The 22906-nt window shown below is 50.7% G+C and overlaps 3 protein-coding genes across 18 annotated transcripts in view; 1 reads left to right on the top strand and 2 right to left on the bottom strand.

Moving 5' to 3' along the window:
* Positions 1 to 10552, bottom strand: part of LOC144174242 (E3 ubiquitin-protein ligase TRIM33-like) — a 156797-nt gene extending 146245 nt beyond the window's left edge. For 5 of the 7 annotated variants that reach the window (XM_077702812.1, XM_077702814.1, XM_077702813.1 and 2 more), the window contains exon 1: positions 10160 to 10552. In XM_077702812.1, the coding sequence (XP_077558938.1) occupies positions 10160 to 10340 (181 nt within the window). In that variant the 5' untranslated portion in view covers positions 10341 to 10552. The remainder of the gene's footprint in view (positions 1 to 10159) is intronic. The other 2 variants (XM_077702816.1, XM_077702817.1) reach the window with 1 other exon arrangement.
* Positions 10553 to 10642: 90 nt separating this feature from the next.
* Positions 10643 to 18391, top strand: Apc4 (anaphase-promoting complex subunit 4). Of its 3 annotated transcripts, none has more exons than XM_077702820.1 (3): positions 10643 to 10665; positions 12170 to 12423; positions 13368 to 18391. In XM_077702820.1, the coding sequence occupies exons 2-3, from the start codon at positions 12183 to 12185 to the stop codon at positions 15458 to 15460; spliced, it is 2334 nt and encodes a 777-aa protein (XP_077558946.1). In that variant the 5' UTR covers positions 10643 to 10665; positions 12170 to 12182; the 3' UTR covers positions 15461 to 18391. The 3 variants fall into 3 exon arrangements, with proteins under 3 accessions (XP_077558946.1, XP_077558945.1, XP_077558944.1); XM_077702819.1 differs by lacking the exon at positions 10643 to 10665 and adding an exon at positions 11119 to 11376; XM_077702818.1 differs by lacking the exon at positions 10643 to 10665 and adding an exon at positions 11236 to 11408.
* The window catches only part of LOC144174246 (choline/ethanolamine kinase), a 134456-nt gene continuing 129606 nt past the window's right edge, over positions 18057 to 22906 (bottom strand). For all 8 annotated transcript variants that reach the window (XM_077702832.1, XM_077702833.1, XM_077702826.1 and 5 more), the window contains one exon: positions 18057 to 20265. In XM_077702832.1, coding sequence (XP_077558958.1) covers positions 20143 to 20265 — 123 coding nt within the window. In that variant the 3' untranslated portion in view covers positions 18057 to 20142. The remainder of the gene's footprint in view (positions 20266 to 22906) is intronic.

Consider the following 22906-nt stretch of genomic DNA (forward strand, 5'->3'; position numbering starts at 1 on the left):
GCTGCTCGAGCTCGGGGTGCACAACACCCTCGAGGAGATCAGCGAGGCCCAACGAACGGCGCAACTCAAGCGCCTCGCCACCACGAGCTCGGGCAGGCGTATCCTGGAACGCCTCGGGCTGGCGGGCACGTCGTCGCAGCAGAACGAGACAGCGCAGCAACAGCAGCGGCAGCAGCTCCAGCCGGAGGTGATGGGGCGACCCCGGATCCTCCCGCTGCCCCGCAACGTCCACCCCGACCGCAACCGCGGTCGCAGAGAGGCGAGGGCCCGCGCTCTCGCCGCAACGCACGCCAACGACACGGGCGCCCTGTACGTGGACGCCGCCCGGTACACCGACCGACCCGACGCCTACGTAGCGGTGGCGGTCCGCGCCACCACGGGAGAAATATACAGCGCCTGCAGCGTCCGCGTGCCGTGCGCCAGCCAGGCGGAGGAGACGGCGATCGCGCTGGCGCTGACGGATCCGCAGTGCACCACAGTGCTCAGTGACTCGCGCACGGCCATCGCGAACTACGCCAAGAACAACGTATGTGAAAGTGCAGTGCGCGCGGTGAAGTGCAGTGCGGTGATCAGTGCAGCGGTGCCGGCCACCCACCTTCGGTGGTTCCCGGCGCACACCAACATCAGAGGCAACGTGGGCGACGGTCTCCCCAACCGCAACGAGACGGCGGACGCAGCCGCGCGAGGACTGACCAACCGCGCGGCGGCGGTCTCTTCCCCCCTGCCGAGCTCCGCGACAGAGGGAGGCCATCGCGAAGACAACGATGACGAAGACGACAACGACGACGTGGAGTGGGACCCGGAGCCCCTCCTCACGTACGGGGAGGTGCTGGAGTGGTACCGGCTCGGCCGGCGCACTGCTCCGGCGCCCCACCCGGAACTAACACGACAGCAGGCAGTGCTACTACGCCAACTACAAACACAGTCAGTGATCACGCCGGCGCTCGCGCGTCACGTGTGCCCGGACGTGTACGCCAGTGACGTGTGTAGTGTGTGCGGGCAACATCGCGCAACTCTGGCCCACATCCTGTGGGACTGTGCAGTGCACCCCGTGGAAGCTGCCGACCTCTACGGCCGGCTGCCGGACTCCATAACGAGTGCCGTCTATTCGACGGACCTGAACGCACAAACTCTAGCCGTCCAGCAGCTCGAGGCTGCTCTCGCCAGGCAGAAGCGGAGCGAGTCGCAGACGGGGGGGAAAGGGACGAACTCCCGAGTACCTTCCGCGCACCGCTCACGCCGACACCGGCGGGGCCTAGTCCCGAGGACGTCGTGAACGTGGGTGGGATGTGGAGGCTCTGCGCATCCCGACCTCCCACTCCCTGCTGGCCTCAAATAAAGTCTTTCTCTCTCTCTCTCTCAAAGAGTGCGCCGCTGTGCCAGCCTCCCGACTTATTGCAACCTTAAAGGAGCCATGAAGAGAAAACACAAGTTTGGTTCATTCGAAAGATTGCCTCGTTAGAACCATAACGACACCACTTATAACGCAAACTTCGCTCAAATAAGCTACATAATTAGGAAAAAAGGAAATGACCATGCGACCCACCAGCTCATTTTCGCAACAGAACCTGCGATGTCACTTGGGAATGCTCTGCGATTGGCGGAGGCCGGCAAAAGCAAACGCATGTTAGGCAGGGCTTACAGTTTGCATAGCGAGCTAAATGCCCGTGAAACATACTGCACATTCTTTTTATGACAAAGAACGGTGGAGTAAACGGTTGAAGGTCCGAACGAACTCGCAAGCGTGTGCGCCAATGCGTACGAAACTAGCGCCGGCCGAGCTCGACATCTCGCCGTCGCGCAGACGAATTTTCGGGTTCGAGGCTCTTCGGGGCCAACGAATCGTTCCAGCACGCACAGCCGCGACCTTGCTTCGTATCGTAATCCCTTCACAGGAGGTTGGAAGTCATATCGCCAACCAGCAAAGGTAAAAATAGAAACGAGGGGAGTAAGGAACAGCAAGAAGCGACGAGATAGTGCCAGTCGTCGCGTAAGTTTCGAATGGTGTTGGCTTACTGCTATTGTTAGGAGCTCGTTTCCAGTTTACAACCACTGAAAACTTGAGTTTGTTCGAGTACTTTACAATGAAATTTCGTTGCTGCGTTTTGAAATGCCCATGTAGTACGGGCAAATCGTCGAGGGAGTGCAACATCCCCGCCGGTGAGGAGATCTCCTTTCATGTGCTGCCCAACGACGAACCTAGGCGAAGCAAGTGGCTACGTTTTGTGAACTTTGCAAACGGAGGAGAAAGAGAGCTAAAGGAAGTACGAGTGTGCTCGCTTCATTTCCGACGAAGTGATTACGGCAGGGACCCTTACGTTAGCTCACTCCTGGGACATGCTGGCGCTCGTCGCCGACTTCGTCAAATCGCTCTGACCTTGGGGGAAAAAATGCCGTAAACACCGCGCATTGACGCTCGTATCTTTCTGGTCGAAGCAGAGAGCTCGCGCGAACGGCTTTCTATACACGACACCGGCCAACTGGCCTAAGTGATACTGCTACTGAAATTGAACTATTATTAACCGTAATCAAAATACGGCACATACGTACCAGTCTATATTCGTCCGTCGCGACGGGGCTGACGAGGCAGCGGTGCCGACGGCTGGGCGTTCGTCTGTTGTGGCTATCGCGGAATGGTCGCTTTCCCGTCCACCGCGTATCCCACAGCTATTGCCGCTCGTGCACTTACAAGCATTGAGCGTTTTTGTGGTGTGAGGTTGTTAAATGCAAGCCCGAGCTCCTCGGCGAGAGTTTTGTTCTCCGGATCAGGCGATTCCATGACTAGGGCTGCGGGTGCACTAGGTTTTACTAGTATTTTTAAAATGGCCGCCGTCTCGATCGACTCCCGCGTGTGGGTGCTATATGGAGTCGACATACTAAGTATCTGTTTCATGGACCGGCTCTATGACGCCATTGTACACGTCACGGAATGTTCAATTTTAGCGGGAGATTTAAAATTTTGGCTTAAATTGCCTATTTCTCAGTGAATAAAGCATCATTTGCTTCCGGGAAAGCGCTTGGGGTACTATGAAACACCTAATCTTTCGAATAAAACAAACTTTTGTTTTCTCTTCATGGCTCCTTTAACCTCTGGAGCACTTCCTGCCCAGTCTTATTGCAATTTAAAAGCGTACGTGGCGTTGAACAATAGCCAAGGATGTTTCAGTCAACATCAGTGTTCAAGAGGTGTTGCATTAGCGAGCCGCACTTAAAGCCAATCGCAAACTTGTGACTAACATTTGCATTTGCTCGGCCACTGCAGATGCGGAGGCCGTTTGCGAAACGACCAAGGGGCAATTTCAGCCTCAAATCAATTCTCCTTTTCGACACATACAGGAAAACTAGACCTGAAACGCGGTATGACCTACTGAAAAGTTAATTTCTGCTCCTCCCTCACACAATCCGAGTACAGGAGGCCAAATTTTTGCAGGTAACACGAAAACGGTCCTTCATAGCGACGCATGCCGCCACCAGCCTTCACGCTAAAATTCTTACTCGCACCGATGTCGTCTCACCAGGAAATGGCAAACATGTCGGCCGCTTGACATTCGTGCGATACTGCTACGAACGGGCCGCCTGTACGTAGAAGGCACACGTTCCTAAGTACCCGTCCGCCACCGGCCACACCAAACTAAATGTGGGCAGAAGAATTCCTAACCAGCCAAGCTGCTGCAATTTGGTTGTGTTCGCATACATTCACTAAACAAAGCCAGCTTGTCCGAGGAGCCACCAAAAGGACTGCACGAAACCGCTGCATATTGCCCCCCTCTCCCCTCTTGACGGCCCTAATGCAGCGCCGATGCCACACCCCTCCCAAGATTGCGCTGCTGCCGCCCCGCGCCTCTAGTGCACATGTGGGCGGCTCGACACTCCCTGACGCGGAGGTGGAAACGGTAGAGAAGCAACACAAAGCTGGCCAAGCGCGTCGCCTCGCTGAACAGGCAGATCTCTGAGTACTGGATGAGCACGTGCGACGGCCTCCAGGGCACGCTGTCCGCGCGGACGACCTGGTGCCTACTGCGACACCTGGTCGATCCGCTGGGCGGTAGGGCGGCCACGAACCGAAACCTCACCAAGGTCCTCAACGCCTACGGCGGGGCACGGCAAGAGAATCATCGAAGGCCTGCAGTCAAAGTATCTAAACGCAGCGCGGGCAGTTCCCGCTGCAGGAGGAACACGGGGGACCCGAAAATACAGAGCTGGACGAGCCCTTTACCATCACGGAACTACTGACGGTCATCGACGAGAGTAACAAGAGCGCACCCGGCACGGACGCCATTATCTACCGACTCCTGAAAAACATGAGCGACGCGGCGACGGCCGAGTTCCTGGACCACATCAACCTGGCCTGGGAACGCTCGGAACTACCAGCGGAGTGAAAGGCAGAAGTGAGATTCATTACCAAGCCGGGCAAACCGCTGACCATCGAGAACATGCACCCGATCTCGCTCACGTCCTGCGTGGACAAGGTTGTGGAACGCATTGTTCTCTGGAGACTTTCTGGACGAGACGAACCAATTCTTCCAATTCTTTTTCCATGTTCCCCCCTCCCAAAAATAGAAACAATAACCTAGGGAACAACACCCGCTCCAGCAACGATATGGCAGGTTTGCAGCCAATCAAAAATAAAAAAATAAATGAACAGGGGTTATAACCCAAACATACTTTTTTGTAGAAAAAAGCCAATTTGTAGAATGCAAAATTAAATACACCCACAAAATTTTGCTATGCCGATTGCATGAGCTCTTCGTTTCACTTCGAGCCAAGCATCAGAGCTTTTGAAGCCGTAAATATAATGGCTTCTCGCCTCGCTGCTGCGGTCCGCGCTCCGCCAGCACCTGTGCACCCAAGACGTCCTCCTCCAGCTAAACGAAGTGGTGTTCAAGAAGGCCATGAGACATTCGCCCCGCGGGATACTTGCGTTGGACCTCAAGGAGGCCTTCGACGTGTCCCACGGAAGCGTGCTCGAGAACCTCCGCAAGACGTCCCGCGACCGCAGGACGTACGGCTACGTCAAGAACATTCTGACCAAACGCACGGCGACCATAAGGATAGGAGAGGAACGGTCGGACACGATCGAGCTCGGAGACAGGAGCACTCCGCAAGGGTCGATCTTGTCGCCGCTGCTCTTCAACCTGGCCCTCCTGCCCCTGCCAAAGTTACTCCAACAGATCGAAGGCGTGGACCACGCGTTCTACGCCGACGACATGACGGTGTGGACGTCCCGAGCGGGTTCCGACGCCTGGGTGGTGGAAGCCTTGAAGAGGGCGGCGACAGCCGTCCACGAGTAGGCCAAGACCAGCGGGCTGAGCTGTGCCCCACAGAAGTCGGTGCTGTTGATGGTGCAGCCAGGTAGGCCCAAGAAGGAACCGCCGCCGAACGTGATCGTCACGATCGACGACACGAAGATCGAGCCCACGCAGCAGGTGCATCCTTGGCCAGTTGCTGCGCGATGACGGCAAGGCCCCCGCGGCCAAGCACAAGACCGTCTCCGAGCAGATCGCGAGCATGATCAGGAGAGTCACCAACATGAACAGAGGAATCAAGGAAGACGACGCCCTGAAGTTGCTGCACGCGTTCATCGTGTCCCGCATCACTTACTCCGCCCCGAATTTCCAGCTGACATAGGCAGAGGAGGAGGAGGAAAAACTTTATTGTGAGCCTGGTGATGTGGGATTGGCTCCTCAGTCCAGGAGACCATGGGACGACCGTGAAGCCCTGGACACGGTGGTCAGAAAGGCGACCAAGCTCGCCGTGGGAGTGCCCGTCCACTCGTCCACGCAGAAATTGCTGGGCATGGGCAGGCACGACACGGTGGGCGAAATGGTGGAGGCCCACCTCTCCAACCAAAGGATCAGACTGAGTCAGACCGAACACGGACGGGCCGCACTGAGCAAGGTGGGATGGAGCATCGAACCGCAACCAGACACCGAGACGTTACCTCTTTAGTGGAGGGACGTCGTAAATAAAGACCAAGCCCCTTCCCAGGAACATGGAGCCCGGGAAAAACGAACGGAGGCGGTCCGCAAGGGCCAGGGCGCTGGCCCGCCAGCTCGAAGAGGACCCCGACGTCCTTTACGTGGACGCGGCGCTTCCCAAGTACGGAACCAAGGCTACAGCGGCGGTCACCGCCTTACACACCCTGGTGACCTGCGCATCGGTCCCTACGACCCAATCGGTCGAAGCGGAGGAAGTTGCCGTGGCCCTCACGCTAACGCATCCGAGGGCCGGCACTATAGTCACGGGCTACAAGAAGGCGTGCGCCAACTGTGTGCACGTACGAACCCACCACGAGGTGTCGAAAGAGAAAAAAAGAAAACCTGCAGCCGCTCCCTAGGCAGAGAACTGAGGGGCGCCCTTTTGTTTATTTTGCCCGAGGCGCCTGCCAAGAACGGCGGACCGGCAGCACGCGCGTGCGCAGATCGCTACAGGAAAAAGGGCCATTAAGGTACGAAGCCTTCATTCGTGCTGCCCTTTATATATATATATATATATATATATATATATATATATATATATATATATATATATATATATATATATACAAATACCAGCAGTCTACAACGCCAAGGTCGTGGGTTCGGATCCCACCCGGCGGGCATTTTTCCACCACTTTCTTTTCGACTCAAAAAAATTCATCTCTTTCTATGGCCCACCACAACCTCCCCTTTGCTTTCCGAGGTTTTGTTGACTGCCAACCATTATTTTCTATTTATATATATATATGCCTTGCCACAAAACTGAGAGCCCCGATACATGGGCCACGTGGGGGCGGGTAGAGTTGAATCACGAGTCCAGCTTACTTCGGCCCTCCTGAGTGCATTGAACTCCGTTCGGAGAATCGCGGTGAGAGGCGGCGAGGAGCGTAAAACCTCCTGGTTCCTCTGTCCGCGGGGCCCCTCCTTCCCGCACCCCCCTCAGTTCGCAGAACGGTGGCGGGAGCAGGTCTGGACAGGAGGGGCCCACACGAGGGAACCTATTCAGCTCTTCACGGCTAGTCACCCACTCCCTGTCTGCATATGGAATGGCCCCGACGGCTTGTCGACACAAAAGGCTGGATTCAGTGGAAAAACACAATCTCCTAAGCAGGGGTTGGCGTAGCTTTACAGCCCCAGCCCTAGGCGTCCATAACATCATCCGGGCGACGGTTTCAACACTGGACCTTTTCCCAGTGTTGGTCCTTCTAGCAGACGCCACGGCGAAGCACCCCCAAACGTCGCGCTGCCAGAAAACTCGTGCACAAAACATTCTCGTCCTTGAGTCCCTTCCCTCCCGCACCCAACCGTTCCTTTCACGTGAATGCCACTGATGCAGGTGGGCATTACTAATCCGCACGTGGGGAAGCGCCTTTTTCTTTACGCGTATTTTTTTCCCCTTCACCTTTACCTGTAATTTTTTCACCTCCCTCCCACAGCCTGTGCTTGCTTCATGCTCAGCCTCAACTGTCTGTGCACCTTTCCTCTGAGAGCTTTTTTTTTTTTTTGCGCGCACGTACGAACTCGCCATTGTAGAAAAAAAAACCGTGCAGCGCAGAAAGCACAGCCGCTCTCCGGGCAGCAAGATGAGGGGCGCCCTTTCATTTATGCTGCCCCGTGCGACTGCCAAGAATGGGCAGGGCGCTAATGAAAAAAGGCCCATTCGGTGCGGAGCAAAAACAAAGAAAGCACTCCTCACTGCTTGAAAAACTCCTCTGCCCTTGGTCCTCAACAAGCCCTTAAACAAAAAATAAGCACAACGAAAGGCGAGGATGACAGAAGGGAACACACCTCAGCACTGTCCTTGTCTTTCACATCACTCTTCACTAACTCACCCACGGTTCCAAGCAGCCAACCAAACAAGCCTTATCACCGCGTGAAGAAACCTGACTGGAAAAAAATATACTGAGAAATGCAGCGTACTTAAAAATGTGCAGCAGTACTAATACTGATAAACAAGCGTTGGGGTCGTCGTGCTTTTTCTCAGGACAGCACGGAAAAAGGGAAGAGGACGAAAGCAAAAAAAGAGAAAAAGGCTAAGGGGGAGAAGCAGTAAAAGAAAGAGAGAAAAGGCTAGGGGGAGAAGCAAAAAATGAGAGAGAAGGCTAGGGGGGAGAACCAGTAACCACTGGTATCCGATTCCCAGAAGGGAAAACAAGAGGAGAGAACATTCTCGAAAGAGAACAAGCGAGACACCTGCACGAAGGCCCTTTCTTTCAGAACGCTGCTGGCATTTCCCACCGAGCAATGGAAAAGGGGAGGAGCAACAACAGGAAACGAGGCTGATTGGTTTCGAGTATTTTTCAAAGACGGGTGGAAAGGGTGTACTTCAATAACAACGATAAAGGCCAGAGAAGTAAGTAAAGCACTGAGCTAAGGAACACAATCGCACGTGTGCCCCGATGTTTTTTTCGATTTATGCAAGGACAGGGGATTGTGTCCCGCCGAGGTGCTGTCAAACAGCCGCTGGCCCTACGCGCGAGGTGAAGGTGCTTCAGTGGTGAGGTTACCGAGGGCTAAATTCCGAAGGTCGCCTGCAAGGGCAAAAGACAGCGATCACCTTCGTTTCAAATGCTCGAACGGCAGATTGAAGCGTACCAAAGTGCAACACTGTATAAACATAGATACTTCCGCTGTGTGACTATCAATGGCTTGCGCGCAGGTATAAAAACGGCGGAGCGGGAAAGCAACAATTTTTTGGGTCAGCACTTTTGAAAGCAAGCAGCACGTAAAACGCCCCGCACCCAAAATAACGTCGACCGTTTTCGATCACATGCAATAATAGTTTTCAATGCTTGTTTGATAAACCAAAATAAGACCGATGATAATTAGAAATACCCCAAAGCCAAATAGGTACTACTGCTTTGAAATTATACTGTTTTCAAAACATTCGCATAAGCACACCAGGTGACGGTTTGTAAAAGTTAGCAGACATTCAAAACAAAAAAAAAACTGACAGGCATTGACCTACAGCGAAGCGCAACACTTGTTTCCACTGCACAATCGCTTCCCTCTACGAGGTGATTTGTCACCACGTTTACAGCCTCTCCAAAGCAGAAGGCACTAGCACCTGAAGTTCACTTCGTCGAAAAGGTGGACATCTGCCGGCAAAATACCCCAGTCGATCATGCGCAGGGCACCGGCCCCATAGAGATAATAAACTGACCGGCCCATTCGGCAGACAAAACCCCACAGAAACAGTTACATGAAATCAAGCAATACCAAGATGGAATGTAAATACATTAGACATATAAAAAATAAAATATTACAAAATTATCCATCCATTTTCAGCCACAGTCCCCACAAAAGGCATGAATAGACGCAGCTGACAACCGTCATAACAGCATCGCACTGTGTCCTAGTCAGCCATGTAAAGAGAGCGAAATGTGTGAACCGAAACCATTACACTCGCAGCGTTATACTTTCGGCACGCTAGAATATGTGCGGGAATCACAACGCTTTCGTCCAGCAATCAAAAAAACGAAACCTAAACGATTATGCTAAAGCCGTTACTCCCGACATTTTTTTTTTTTTTTAGATTTTTCCCCTCTTCCCTCATAACCCACTACCACTCTCGTCAATCTAAAAGCCGGACAGAACGGTTGCCTTCGGTCTTCCGCTGAAAAGAGCAAGAAGCGCGCAAACAAGGCCGCGGGCAAGATCCCGCCGCGATCCGTGTCGACGCCCGTTATTCGATTGAACGCTACCAAAAATCCGCGCACGTGCCACAGCCGAAACACCGAAATCGTGCAGGCACAAATTTGATCGGACCGCTTTCTCGCGCGGCCTGTTCCAGCCAACCACGTTTTCATCGTCTTTTCCATTTTCTACCATCTTACGGAATCGAAACCACCGGTGAAATACCGACACAACCCGCGAGGCAGCGTCAGTTGTCAGACGCGCCGGTAGTTTAGTCTCGGAACAAAATAAAGGTGGCGCGCAATTGACAGATCGTTTGCTCCGAGAACACTTTAGATCTGACGTTGCATGCATGCGCCACCACAGTTGGCCGAGCAGGTAAACATAGCGAACACGCAGCGTTGCACGGTCACCGAGATGCCGTAACAGCATCTCGTGCAAAGCAACGCAGCGCTCTTGGGAACTCTATGCCGTATTTTCTTCGATTCACGCGGCACCCTCCGAGCACTTGTAGCATGCCGTTAGAATGAGCACAACTCGCTCACCGGTGGGCTCTGTGGGGATGCATAGCTTGCAAGCGGTGTGGAGGCACGGGAGCAGTTGCGGCTCGCTGGTCTCCGAAACGTCCTGTTTGCAGAAGACACACTTGGTGTCGAGTCCGGTGTCTTCGGAGGGGCCGCCCGTCACCTGCTCAGTCGTGGTCTGTGCGCCGTCGTGCGCCTCCATCTCGGCATCGGTGCCCAGAGTCCACACTCACGAATGCGCAGAAACGAAAACAACACACCCGGCGTCACAGTCACGTCGCAGGATGTTCAGGATGGCACATTGCCGAACACCGAAGACATTCATCGACACCAACTCGCATCGAAGAACCAAGCCAAGCCTACCCGCCAAAGCGGCAGAGTGACTGCTGGGAACGTAGCGCCATCTGGATTTTCTGAAACGCATAGTGAAGCGGGTGTTCGGCACGGTGCCCTATCAGAAAGTCAGGCGTCGTCTGATTGGTGGAGCCCTGATGTAGTGATCGCCTTCCAGCCAATCACCAAAGCCTGTATTTATTCATTTTTTGTCTCGTGCATTTCTAGCACTGCCAGTTACTTTCACCAGCTTTCACTCACTTCATTCCGGCCGGCTCCTCGCAGTAAATCTTACTGCATTCTGATCAGAACACAACCGCATGTTTTTTCTGCGTTCAAAACGCCAGATCTAGGATTGTAAACAAATCATGTCCTTGATGACGTATGCGCTATCCTTGCAATTTCGTAACCTTGCTATATTTCTTTTATTATTAATTTAAAATATTTTGCTTCAAACACTGGCAATGCTGATAAGCTCCAGTGAATGCCGAATGCGACGTAATTAGCGGAAGTAAATGAGCGAGGTACAGATTTTTTTCAAATACGAAAAACGTCAACAAAAAAGATGGATTCAAAGATTTGGTTTCAGATTGTCTTGTTGATTCTGCAACACGATGTTTGTGCGTGCAGCATGCGCGAAATTTCTGTGTTTTCTGTTTTCGCAAGCTAATCGGCGTTCGGCCGTTGAAACGCGACTCGCTCGGCAACCATGGCAGAGTATTCTCCGCGTTTTCCGCTAAGCCCGCAAATGTTCGAGCGTTCGAGTACATCGAGTTCTGTAATTGCGGGTTTACGGTTGTTTCTCTGTGGTTACATCATTATCATAACTCATTTTAATCAGCACTGCGATGGTGTCTAATCACCTAGATATCCTGGCGGTGCCTTAGGCGACGCGAGCGTCGGATGTGAGTCAAAACCACTTCCCCTCCTACCTCAGGTCTGAAGCGTTTGCAACTCGTTTAGCTTTAAAAGTTAAATATTTATTCCGCGTGCTAAGAAGTGTACTGTGCATTAGGTGGCCCGCATCATGTTGTATCTCCATACACACCTAGGAATGCGATCGGGTCAATAGCGGAACAATAAAACTTGTCTTAAATATGGTTGTGAACTCCTCAAATCTCGCATTTGAATAAAATGACCTTTAGACGGTCGAAATCTGATAATCAGACCATTTCTGAATAACTGCTGCAAATGTAAGCGTCGTTTTTCCGTGTTGTCCTTTTGTCGTCTCTGTGCTATTTAATTTCGGGGCTCGTAAAATACGGCTGTTCGGTTGCGCCCTTAGAATTTGAACAGTTCGAAATGAAAATCTGGGTTTCTTGGTTAAAAAGGATCTAGGCACACACACTGTCATACCGAGTATGCCGCTCTAAATGTCATACAATTTGCAGCGAAGCAGTGGAGGACAGAGGAGTGAGGTCTGGCCGATGTAGACCCGCCACAACTCTCACCACTCTGCACACTTCTGGGTTTCTAGGTGTCATGTGTGCTCAGTGGCTCTTGTGAATGCAACCTCGTTCATTTTCTCGCTGCTGGTGCCTCAGTCAGCTGCTGCCGGCCACAATGAAGACTCGCCGCAGTGCTGTTATAAATTAGCATTCCCCATTGCAGCCCAATGTCTGAGATTATGCTGCAGCAGATGCCATTTTGAACTTGCAAACTCCTTGCTCACTAGCCGTGCGTTCTTTCTCCACACAGACGGCAATAGGCGATGGCATCCTTTCGACAAGTGAACGAGCGGCATGTGTCGGCGGAAGTGGAGCTCATGCTGTGGTCTCCACGGCTGGACCTGATTGCGCTGGCACTGGCCCAGGGCGATGTGGCATTACACCGACTCTCATGGAAGCGCGTCTGGCTGCGTGCGCCCCCCGGTGGCAAGGAACATCCCGCCACTGTTCTCAGCCTGGCCTGGAGGCCTGATGGCAAGATACTCGCCATTGGCTACAACACGGGTGAGCTGCCACTCACTTATTGCAGTAGCCCGCATAAGATGGGCACGCAGTAACGTGCTTTGGGCTTTGAACAAGTTCTGCTCTGCCTGCGCCATCTTTTCAAGTTTTCCCTTTGCTGAAGTGGTCGCTTTATTGGGCATCCTCGATTTACCAGTCCTGGACGGTCCGCGGGCAGTCCGAGGACTGCGTTCGGACCGGGATCCCCATGGGAATACATGGGAAAATGGAGCGCCGGATCGCGTCTCGGGCAGTCCGCAGACGATCCGGGACTGATAATCGAGGAGGCCCATTAATGGTTCAGATGTGGAGATTGATTTGATAGGCAGCTTTGATGTGCTAATGAATGCACATCTCCCTGTGCCACTACATGTCATCCACTATGCATTGTTATATACTTAGCTGAAACAGTGCTCTGTTTTGAGTAAGAGAGGTTCCTTCCACTTGCATGTGCATGCTCTTATCGTGAAAACAAGGTATCCTTCCATTCATTCATTCATACTTGCATTGGAAATTTCAAAATTTACTGGTTGGTACTATTGAGCGTGGTTGCATAGACAAAAGGCACGGACGTAAGAGAAAAGTATGCACAGCACAAACTCATTCAATGTGTCACAGTGCAAACTTGAAGCTCGTGCGTCCATCTCTCCTTTGTCCATGTCTTTCTTTTGAACCATCATGCTGAAGCTATGGAATGCGAACTCACCCAAAATGCCACTCATGGCTGAAAGTCCTTGCCTTGCGCATAATCATGGTTCAGCTGACTAACCGAACTAAAAAATATTTTAACTATCAGTTTCGACTTGTGACACTTTCTGATGCCCGAAAATTTGCAGAATGAATGTATGGAGTGTTTCTTTTTATTTGTGATTGGAGGGTGGTTACAAGGCAAGCTGCAAAAACCACAGCATGACAAAAGTGGAATAGCGCACCTGCTCTTCTTCCAGGCGCTGTCCTCCTGTGCAACGTTGAAAACTCCGATGTTGTGCACACCCTTACCGTGCCGTCCAGTGTGAGCTGCCTCAGCTGGGCAACAGATGGCGCCACTGGAGCAGATGTGGGGCACCACCCGTGCATATACCGCGACCTCTCTGCGACCTACTTGCCCAAGCTGCCGAGCCTCAACAAGAGCTACGGCTGCCCCTCCTCAGCAAAATCCGCAGAAGAAAACGTAGATGACTGCAAGATGCTCAAAGACCAGGATGACTTCAACATCCTCGTGTTAGGCACGGCTGACGGTCACATTTCACTGTATGCCTACGGCGTCCTTCTCTGTCTTGACTTTGAGGTGGTCATCGTGGATGGCGGCGAAGACCGCACCAACAAGGTCGTATCTGCCTGGCTTTCAGATCAGTTCAGCAGGCTCACTCTTGTTCTGGAAAGCGAACAAAGGGACGGTGGCAGATCTTTACACCTGCAGTCTTACAGCATCCCGCTGCTTCGGGAGAAGTCCAGAGAGCTCCAGGTTGTGGCACTCAAGTACGGCCAGATTGCTTCGCTTGCAGCCTACCTATCGAGCACCATGGCTGCCATTCGGGAAGCCTGGGAAGACATTCTGCTCGAAGTCGACTCCAAGCTGGCCAACTACGCGCAGGAAAAGCGAGCTTCTTCGGGCGGCACCGTGAGCGACGATTTCCTTGAGCTGCTCATGTTCGGCACACCATCGGACGCCCTCGAGAAGTTTCTGGTGCACGACCTCACAGAGAAAGGCCTCAAGAAACTTGGTCATTCCATCGAGCTGTGCTACTCAAATGTGCAAAAGTACGTGCTCAAGCAGCTGCAAAGCGTCACGCAAGCCTTGTACTTCCACCTGGACGACCTGAAGGGCATGTCCCTCTGGCAGGACCGGTTCGGTGCGCTGGGACTGCGCAGCGAGGCTGTCCTGGATGCCCTGCGATGCACGGGCTCCTTCCTGCTCAAGCTCGCTGAACTCCTTCAGGTGATCGAGGCGAGCATACGCAACTTCAAGGCTTTCTTCCGCTGGCTGTACACGGTCATCCTGCGTCTCTCCGACGAGCCCGTGCCGCAAGAGGTGACGCGCGTCTCGCAGCAAGACATTGTGTTTGTCGCCGAGTTCCTGAAGGAGAACTTTGCGGTGGAATGGAGCGAGGAGAACCGCTCCTCCTTCAGCCTCGAGAGGGTGGGGCAGTACCTCAAGGACGAACCGCTGGTCTTCCCACTTCCATCGCATCTTAACGCCTGGCAGAAGTTCCTCGAGGACAACCCGCTGGTGGGCAGCCTGATGGTGCCTCACCAACCCAACCACTCGCTGGTCCAGGAACACTCGCGACTGGACCGGGCAACTGTGGACGCGTTTGTGGGACTCGCAGACACCCTGAGGCCATGCGTGTCGAAGGAAGCACAGATAATGCTGGCAACGCTCACTCAGACCAAAGAATCATACGCACTGTCCCACATATCCTCTACTAAAGAGGGCTGCGTCTACACTTCGTTTGTGCCGCATCAACCGGCCAGGAGGGATCTATACATTGTCAAGCACGTCGTGGCCACACAGGAGTTCTCCGTTGCCCGCTTGTACTTTAACCAATTCCGGCACAGGCCCGATGGGGATGGCGCCGACTGCTTCGTGGTTCTAGATGCCCAGTTCTACAACGAAGACGTGCTCTCGGTGCTCCTGTGCGAGGAAGGGGAGCACGCCGACACCAAAGTTCCCTTGCTCGTTCAGTTGACCCTGAAGCAAGTGCACGGCTGCTTCCAGCCTTTGCCGCAGGCCATGCCTCACACTGCAGTCCTCGTAGAAATGGCCCTCCAGCCATTTGATGCAGCTAGGTGCCTGGAGAAAATGGATTTCCGGCGCCTCGAAAAAATGCGCGCTGCGTCGTTTGCCGTAAGTGGAGCACGGAATGTAGTCTGCGTGCTGTTCCACTCCCGGAGGAGGGTGCGGACATTTGAAATGGATGTTGAAGAGGAGGAGGATGATGAAGATGGCGATGAAGACGAAGAGGACAAGGAGGCCAACTTTACCACTGACAAGGACATGGCGGAATTCCCGGACGATGACAAGGAGAACAGTTTCTGAACTGCAGCGCTGTAGAAACCGTGACACATGTTACGCAACTGGAGTGTGTGGTGGGAGGAGAAAGGGTAATTAGTTTCTACGTAAAACGATTGTTTATTGCATGAACAAAAAAATGAGGGGGGAGTAGCAGTCATAGACGATAGAATTTCGCCTACTTGATAGCAATGAACACAGTGCAGTGGAATGTTAAATGGCTGTGTTGATCTGTTCGGCGTCGCTCAAATATAGCTGAAGCACTTCCTCAGCATTGCTTGCGAAGTTAGCGCAGGCAAAATCCGCCTGATTGTGCAGAAAAGCTTACCGCGAAATAAAGGTTTTGTTGCCTGCAAAGCTGGCAACATCACTATGAATGAGCTTGGGGGGAGGTGTTGAGCAATACCTACTACTAGTACAATATTAGACATCCTGGAATGAACTGAGGGTAGCAAAAGTGACAATTGGACTTTTCTTGGAAAGTGTGTTAAAATGCTGAAATGAACTTGCTCAGTGAGCAAGCTATGAAGCGAACCATAAAGTTTCTTGCAAGCATGTCTTTTAGGAAGCGAACAAACAAGCAGGCAAGTCTGCGTTCATACCACGTGGTTCCATCCATTCTCAATTGGTACGGGGATTTGGGATAGTTGATATATGTCATTTGCAAAAGTGCACATAAATGGAATACGTTAAAAAAGGAAGGGCAAAGCCCTCATTCTGGCCCTTCCTTTTCTGTGTTTATTGTTTGTGTTGCACTGTGGCAAAGGTGAATTTATAATGCACCTTTCTACGATGCGATAAAGAGGCACAAGTGTGGCGTGTCTGGGCGGACATGGTTGACAAACACACGTCCAAGTCAGTCTGGCAAGGAACTGGCCTAGTATTTGCAGCCAACCCCCGCGTCAGCAGTAGTGGGTAGAATAGCACGATCCACATCCAAATTGTGGAAGTTTGGTTCATTAGGCTGTGGCGTGTACAGCATGAAGGCGGCACTGGCAGGCAGCTGTCTACCAAAGCAGAAGTTCTGCGCTGCACGAGTTATGTGCACCTTCGCGATGCTTTTCGTCTAAAGCGACAAGTTTCTTAGTGGGACCGATGGCGTCCTTTTCAAAAAACTAATCCATTTCCCATAGACCGGTTGGTCAACCGAAAAGCTCTGGTATGATTTCTGGGCACGCGTTGCGTGCGTGGAACCGCACTTCCAGTGTGTCAAAACGGTCACTTGAAAATCGCAAAAAAGGAACGATTCTAGATAAGACAATACACGCATTGATCATGAAGGAGGAGTACAATAGTATAGCTTGATCTCGTAAACCACATATCATTGCACAAGTATATCATTCGTAGATGTGTTTACCAAAGCATTGTCGCTTGGGTTCGTTTTTCGTTTGTGATGTCGGATGCTGTTTCAGTGAGGTTGGACGCACTTTTGACACTGTTTTGGTGTGAGAGAACTTTTGTGCTCCTCTCAACTTCCTTTAGGAAGGCATGGTAAATGTTTTTGCCTCTTCAAACTCAAGGCTGCCAAGCTTTAAAAAATACGAGCTCTTGTCTTTTTCAAGGAGCCATGAAGACAAAATACAAGTATGTGTTAATCGAAACATTTCGTGTTTTATAGTGTCCCCAGCGTTTCTCTGAATGCAAACGATGCTTTATTCACTGAGAAATAAATTAATGTCAGTTTAAATTTGATTTTCCCGCTACATCGTGCGTTTTTGTGGTCTGCAATGACATCACGGGAACCGACCGGTCTGCAGCTGATTGGGAAGCCTTGTTTACCGTTAGTGAACCTAGATGGCGCCATTACACCGTGGCAAGCCGTTTTCTGCCTTTGGTTTGTTTTTGACTGTATTTAAACCTGGCTTGTTTTTGTTCAGGGAGAAAATAATCGTTTCATGAAACATAGTGCTCGCTCGACAAATATGGTCACCTAAGACGCCGTTGCTTGCGTCAATCGGCCAGTGTTGCCCGAGATAACCCCAAAGCGCAGCAGTACTGTGCAGCTAAACCAAGCATAGTGCGCACAGTACCAACAGCAGTACGCATCGGTACTTCTATGTTTACGTGTGTTTTCGTAACTTCCACTGTTCGTCCCACCATTCTTACGGCTTTAAAAAGAATGTGCCCTAAATTTAAGCGCAAATAGCTCGTTCGGCAAGCTTATAAACTCTGCCTAATTTGCGTTTGCTTTTGCCGCCCTCCGCCAATCGCAGAGCTGTCTAGTATGACAGCATAGGTTCTGTTCTGGGAAATGAGCTATGTAGGTCGCATGGCCATTCCTTTTTTTCCTAATTATGTGGCTTATTTGAGCAAAGTTTACATTAAAAGTGGTGTCAGCATGATTCTAATGAGGCAATCTTTTGAATGAACCAGACTTGTTTTCTCTTCGTGGCTCCTTTAAGAGCCAGAACTGTGGTCAGGCGGCGTCAATTCCTGCTTTGGAAGCACAAGGGCATGGGTTTAATCTCCAGAATTTGTGAACTGGCAAAAGCGTACCCTCTTTAAAATCTGTGCCAAAGATGTTCATGTGTGCGTGTGCTGAAACATTCAAGGGTGGGTCGAGTACTGGCAAAGGCACTTGGTGCCCAGCATGAGCGACAAGAGAGATTTCCGAGGCAGGTGGTGTAAATCACAGTTCCACTTTTATTTACATACACATCACAGTGTACACCAAAACAGCTTGTGTGTGAGAAACTAAAAAATAGTTCTGGCTGGGAGACTAGGTCATAGGAAATAATGCTTTTTCTTAGAAAAAAAAACATGGGGGGAGAACAAAGCTTAAAATGTGACACACTGCGAGACGAGTACAACGGCTCCCAACCGGTGAAAAAAACAAGGGGCTCCGTAACCGAGTGGTTGTTCGTGTATGTCCCACAGAAAAATAGTCCATTGCCCCCGCAACTGCATGCTACCCATCGGTTAAATAATACAGCAGTTACAGCTATAAAATAAAGCCATCACTCTGCAGTAGAGTAAGCGGTAAAAGAAACGTTCTTTGCAGAACAAACTAGCAACTGTACATGCGAGGACAGTTTACCAGGGCCTATCTGGCAGTGTAGTCCCACGCTTAGGAAATGCCGTAGAGAACGAAAACACTCAACTGCGAAAAAAGCTGGTAAAAAGTTACGGCCCACTTGCATGGAAGCGGGCCCAAATTTGTTACACTGAATGTGGCAGTAGACTCACTTCATGCAAAAAAAAAACATGAGAAATTTACCTCGTGAAGCCAGGAAAAAGGCAAGGCATACCACACTATACAGAATTACTTTCTGCAAAATGTATTCCGCACAGTGTGGCTGGATATCTCCCACATCACGAGGGAAAGCACCACTATCTGCAGCTCGATAAAATGCAGGACAAAACAGTAAAACGGAATAATTTTTGGCTTCTTCTCGGAGATTTTGTACGCAGTCCTCCCGAGTTACTCGGCTACCTGAATACCATTTCTTGAATGCCAATAAGACCCAATCATACGCAGTGAAAGCTGCCACGCTTCCCTCGCTCGACATCAAATGCATTTGGCAGCCTCCCAGTAGTAGTTATTCCTACATAAACAGCAGCTCTCGTTTTGTATTTCCGTAAAAAACCTAGGCTTTACGGCCAGCTGTCAATGGAATGTGGGCAGTGGTCAACATGGTTGGGATCACGCCATCTCTGCCACTCAAGAAAGAGCCCAGTGTACTGCATACACGCAACCAGTGCAAAAAAGAAAACCACACCATGTAGAGAAAAAAATGCCTTGACTAGGGCACCCTTGTTTCAGCCAACAATCAGGCGCTTCTTCATTTCTAGTACCCATTATCATTACCATCACTTAAAGCAGCAACACACAAGTTCGCACTGAATCCTGCACACAGTGCACTCTAAAGTGCCCCCAAAGAAATGCTCAAATGCGAGCAACACTCACTCTCTGGTCCTGGGCTCGCATGCTAGCAAAGCCTCCCCAAATGCACAGTGAAGCCTCGGAGAAGAGCTTCGTCCCAGCCCCACTAATAAGGCACGCATCCCGCGCTGCTTACACAAGACAGCCTTCCCCTACCGCAGGTCTACTCTGAGCTCCCTCAACAAATCATTTGTGCTACCGTGCCCAGGTCAACAGAGGCAGGGGAGGCCAAGAACCTTGCTCCCTGAGTACCAGCAGCTGCGAGCCGCTGTGGTGGCCTGCCTGGAACACCATAGCTCACCTCACGTGTAATACCACAAACACTCCTCTTCAAAATGGCAGCGGCGTTGTTCGCGAGGGCAGCCCATCTATACCGGGCTTCCGCGAGATTGGATGAGATGCCCGTGAAATGTCATCGCTTTCAAGTCACTACCTTCACAGTGGCTTGGCCACAACCGGGTGGACCGAGTAGGATTGGGTCCCCTCGATTGAAAAAAAAAAGAAAAAAAGGCAGGGGCAAGAGGTCAGGGTGTAATAAGAGAGACGTGCTCCAGCACTAGTCACTCGAGATGCAGCGTCAACTCTCGTGCGAAGCTGGAAGCCTTGCCTGCAAAGCACTCGGCACACAATCCAGCCCAAGTTGGGCAAGTTCTCTTTCCCGAGCACTCGACGCAGGCTTCGAGGGCCACGTCAGCCTTGCACTGTGGAGGTGATGGATGAAATGGAAGTGGTCGAAATGGTCCAGTCACTGCCGGTCAGTCACACGGTCGGCATCGATGGACGGTGCACCAGGCAGCATCCAGCGAAGCTGACCACCGCAGACCACCTACGTCTTCACCTTCTGGGGAGCACAATTGGATGAAGGTGCTCCTCCGTTCACGGCCCGGTCAGCGTGGAGGAGCTCCTGCTTCAGCGCCATAAATGCATCAAGCCGGGCCTGCCCGTACTCCTGAATAATGAAACAAACAAACAAAAAAATGCGGCGGTTACAAAGAAATGGGCAGCGAGAACGGAACGGCAAAATCATTTCCCCGGGTAACTACATACACGGGAGAAAAAAAATGCAGGCTTAATTCCTGTTTCACTGTTGTTCAGTGAGAACTAGGACTGCACTGCCAGTCCTTGCCCTCTACCGAAGCAATAGGATGACCAGGCATTGCCCCAGTGCTGCAATATTGCACCAACTGCACCGGCCTGCATGGAAACACAAATATTGCTGCGCCCCGCTACGTTCTAAAAAAACCCGTGCTGAACCTTGCCATTTGCAATTTCTGGAGGCAAAACTAACCACAGAGTTCTTAGTGCTTCGCAATCAATCATCTTCCATTACAAGAACATGCCATCATGGGTGCCTATATGGAAAACAGGCATATTGGAAAAACTAGGGGGGAAAAAAACAAAAAGGACACATGACAGGTGATCGTGTAATTTGTCTTCGTTTCTTTGGCGGTCTCCTCCTTAACGCTCGCTCAGAAAAATGCAGCCAAATGCTGTCTCCTAAATACTTCCCTCACAGCTTCTGTCCAAGAAAACACCTGCTATCTGATCCTTTGGCTGCTGCAGACAACCTCTTCCATTTTCATTCAGCAGCATACCAGCAGACATGCGCAAATCTCCTGCCTGAAGGGCGATGGAATAGGTTACGCAAGCATAACAAGCACTGCGTTGTGAAGAAATTTGTCCCTTTTTCAGAAAATACGTTTTGATGTCCTCAAGGAGTTGTTTTCCTGCGCTGAAGCCTATTTTACCACTCTAAAGCATTGTTCTTCTCAGTCAAAACAATCTTTTTGGCAACCAAATCCGATTCTACTGCTCCAAAAAAATTTTTTTTGCCACTGTTTCAATGAAGACAGCTTTTGAAGAGAATACTTTTGTCTGTCATTATTTTTGTCTTTGCCAGCATCCTTCTGCTTCAAAGCAGACTCTTTGCTGCTTCAAAACAACTTGGCCAATCGCATCACTGCTGTCTCTTATAACGGACAGACAATGATGCCATCAATCACTCTGCTTCTTGCCAATGTGTCATGGTGACAATGACAATGTGCCCCGGCGAACATAAGGACAAACTTTTGCTCACGGCCAGGCACACTTCGTAGTCAACAAAACGTTCAGCCAAACGCCTCCCTCTTGCTGTGAAGACAGCTGCAATCTCCTAAACAGTCCTCACACAGCCTTTCTTGGGAGAACACGTGTTATCTGATATCCTTTGCTACACTTGTGTTCGACCCCTGACTGTTGGTAGCCCGAACTTTAGTACAAGGAATCTTCGCCTAGCTACGAGTCGGTTTCAATACACGGCACAACATATAGCACAATGAGCTTTATATGTTCACTCAAACAGGGTAGCATCGTACAACTGTGCGCTACGGTCGTGGCATGGTCGCAAGTGCATTTAGTGCCAAAGGGTTGCGGACACACTGATAAATCTGAATACCAGTAAATGTTGCATTACTTTTACTGTGCATTTCTGGCAAAACATAGCATCTACCTTAAATTACTTTGCAGTCACTGAGAACACAAGCAGAGAATCACTAGAGATAGTCACTCGAGCCCGAAAAGGTTACAAGAGCCCGAAAAGGTTACAAGATGTCGCAGTACATCTGCATTGTTGCTCATCTTCTCCAAGAAAAACCTGTGCTGCAGTACCAAAATGCATCTTTGGCTGCTCCAAAATGACTTGGGCCAATTGCATCCCTGTAGTTCTTATGTACCCCATGCCAGCTGAAAGGGAGACAAGGATGCAGACATGGCAGACCATCACGTGTTGTGATGCTGTAACAGATCGCCTTTACTAACAAAAAAAAAAGCATGACTAACACTTTCCTGCCCATGCCTATTCAAATCGATAAATACTATCGGCGCTTTCAAGTTCAAAATTTGATGTTTTCCATTCGAATTTGGCGGTTTCAGAGTGCACTCTGAGAGCAAGCGCCATTTACTGAGTAGTGGAGACACTTCCATCCTCTTTTGTTCATTTTTCTGCATGCTGTAATTTTTTAACGCACCGCTGCTGTCATACGAGAGACGCTCGGATGCTACGCAGATGGTGTCGACATCGCGCACTACGGTGCCACGGAAATGCCACCATCTTAACAGTTTGGACGATTCTACAAACAACAAGTGACATTAACAGCACTGACTCAGAGCACAACTTTTCATCATCGGATTTCAGCACTGAAAGCGACAGTGCGCCAAATCAACCGAGAACCTGATACCCCTGTCAACTAAAGCCAGAGAAAATGCAGAAGTATCTGAACTTTAATATGTGCTACAAGCAAAAAATAGTGGAGCAGAGAACCAATGTTTTCTGCAATGCACGTGAGCCAACCTATGTTTCGAGGAACTGCTTTGCACAGTGGCAAAACACCCGCTAGTGCTAACATCTTTTTGTTTTTTAAGTCAACAAATTTTACAGTTACTCATTTCATATTTGCAGGTGTTTTGCACTGATAGTATACGTACAAAATTTAGATCTTAAATTTTTGTGCATTTTTTTCTGTAAAGCAACACCAACGTTATTGCTGATTTGTGTGTGTGTGTGCGTGTGTGCGTGTGCGTGTGTCTCAAAACTTTCCTATACAGCTGTTTTT

Source organism: Haemaphysalis longicornis, unplaced genomic scaffold (genome assembly GCF_048455015.1).
Source record: "Haemaphysalis longicornis isolate Haplotype H1 unplaced genomic scaffold, Haemaphysalis longicornis Haplotype H1 scaffold_3, whole genome shotgun sequence".
In the NCBI taxonomy this organism is placed as follows: domain Eukaryota; kingdom Metazoa; phylum Arthropoda; class Arachnida; order Ixodida; family Ixodidae; genus Haemaphysalis; species Haemaphysalis longicornis.

Excerpts from the sequence above, each read along its gene's own strand:
- Apc4 (XM_077702820.1), top strand. The coding sequence starts at position 12,183 with ATGGCATCCTTTCGACAAGTGAACGAGCGGCATGTGTCGGCGGAAGTG. Across the intron at positions 12,424-13,367 it reads CGCCATTGGCTACAACACGG|GCGCTGTCCTCCTGTGCAAC; the intron begins GTGAGCTGCCAC and ends CTCTTCTTCCAG.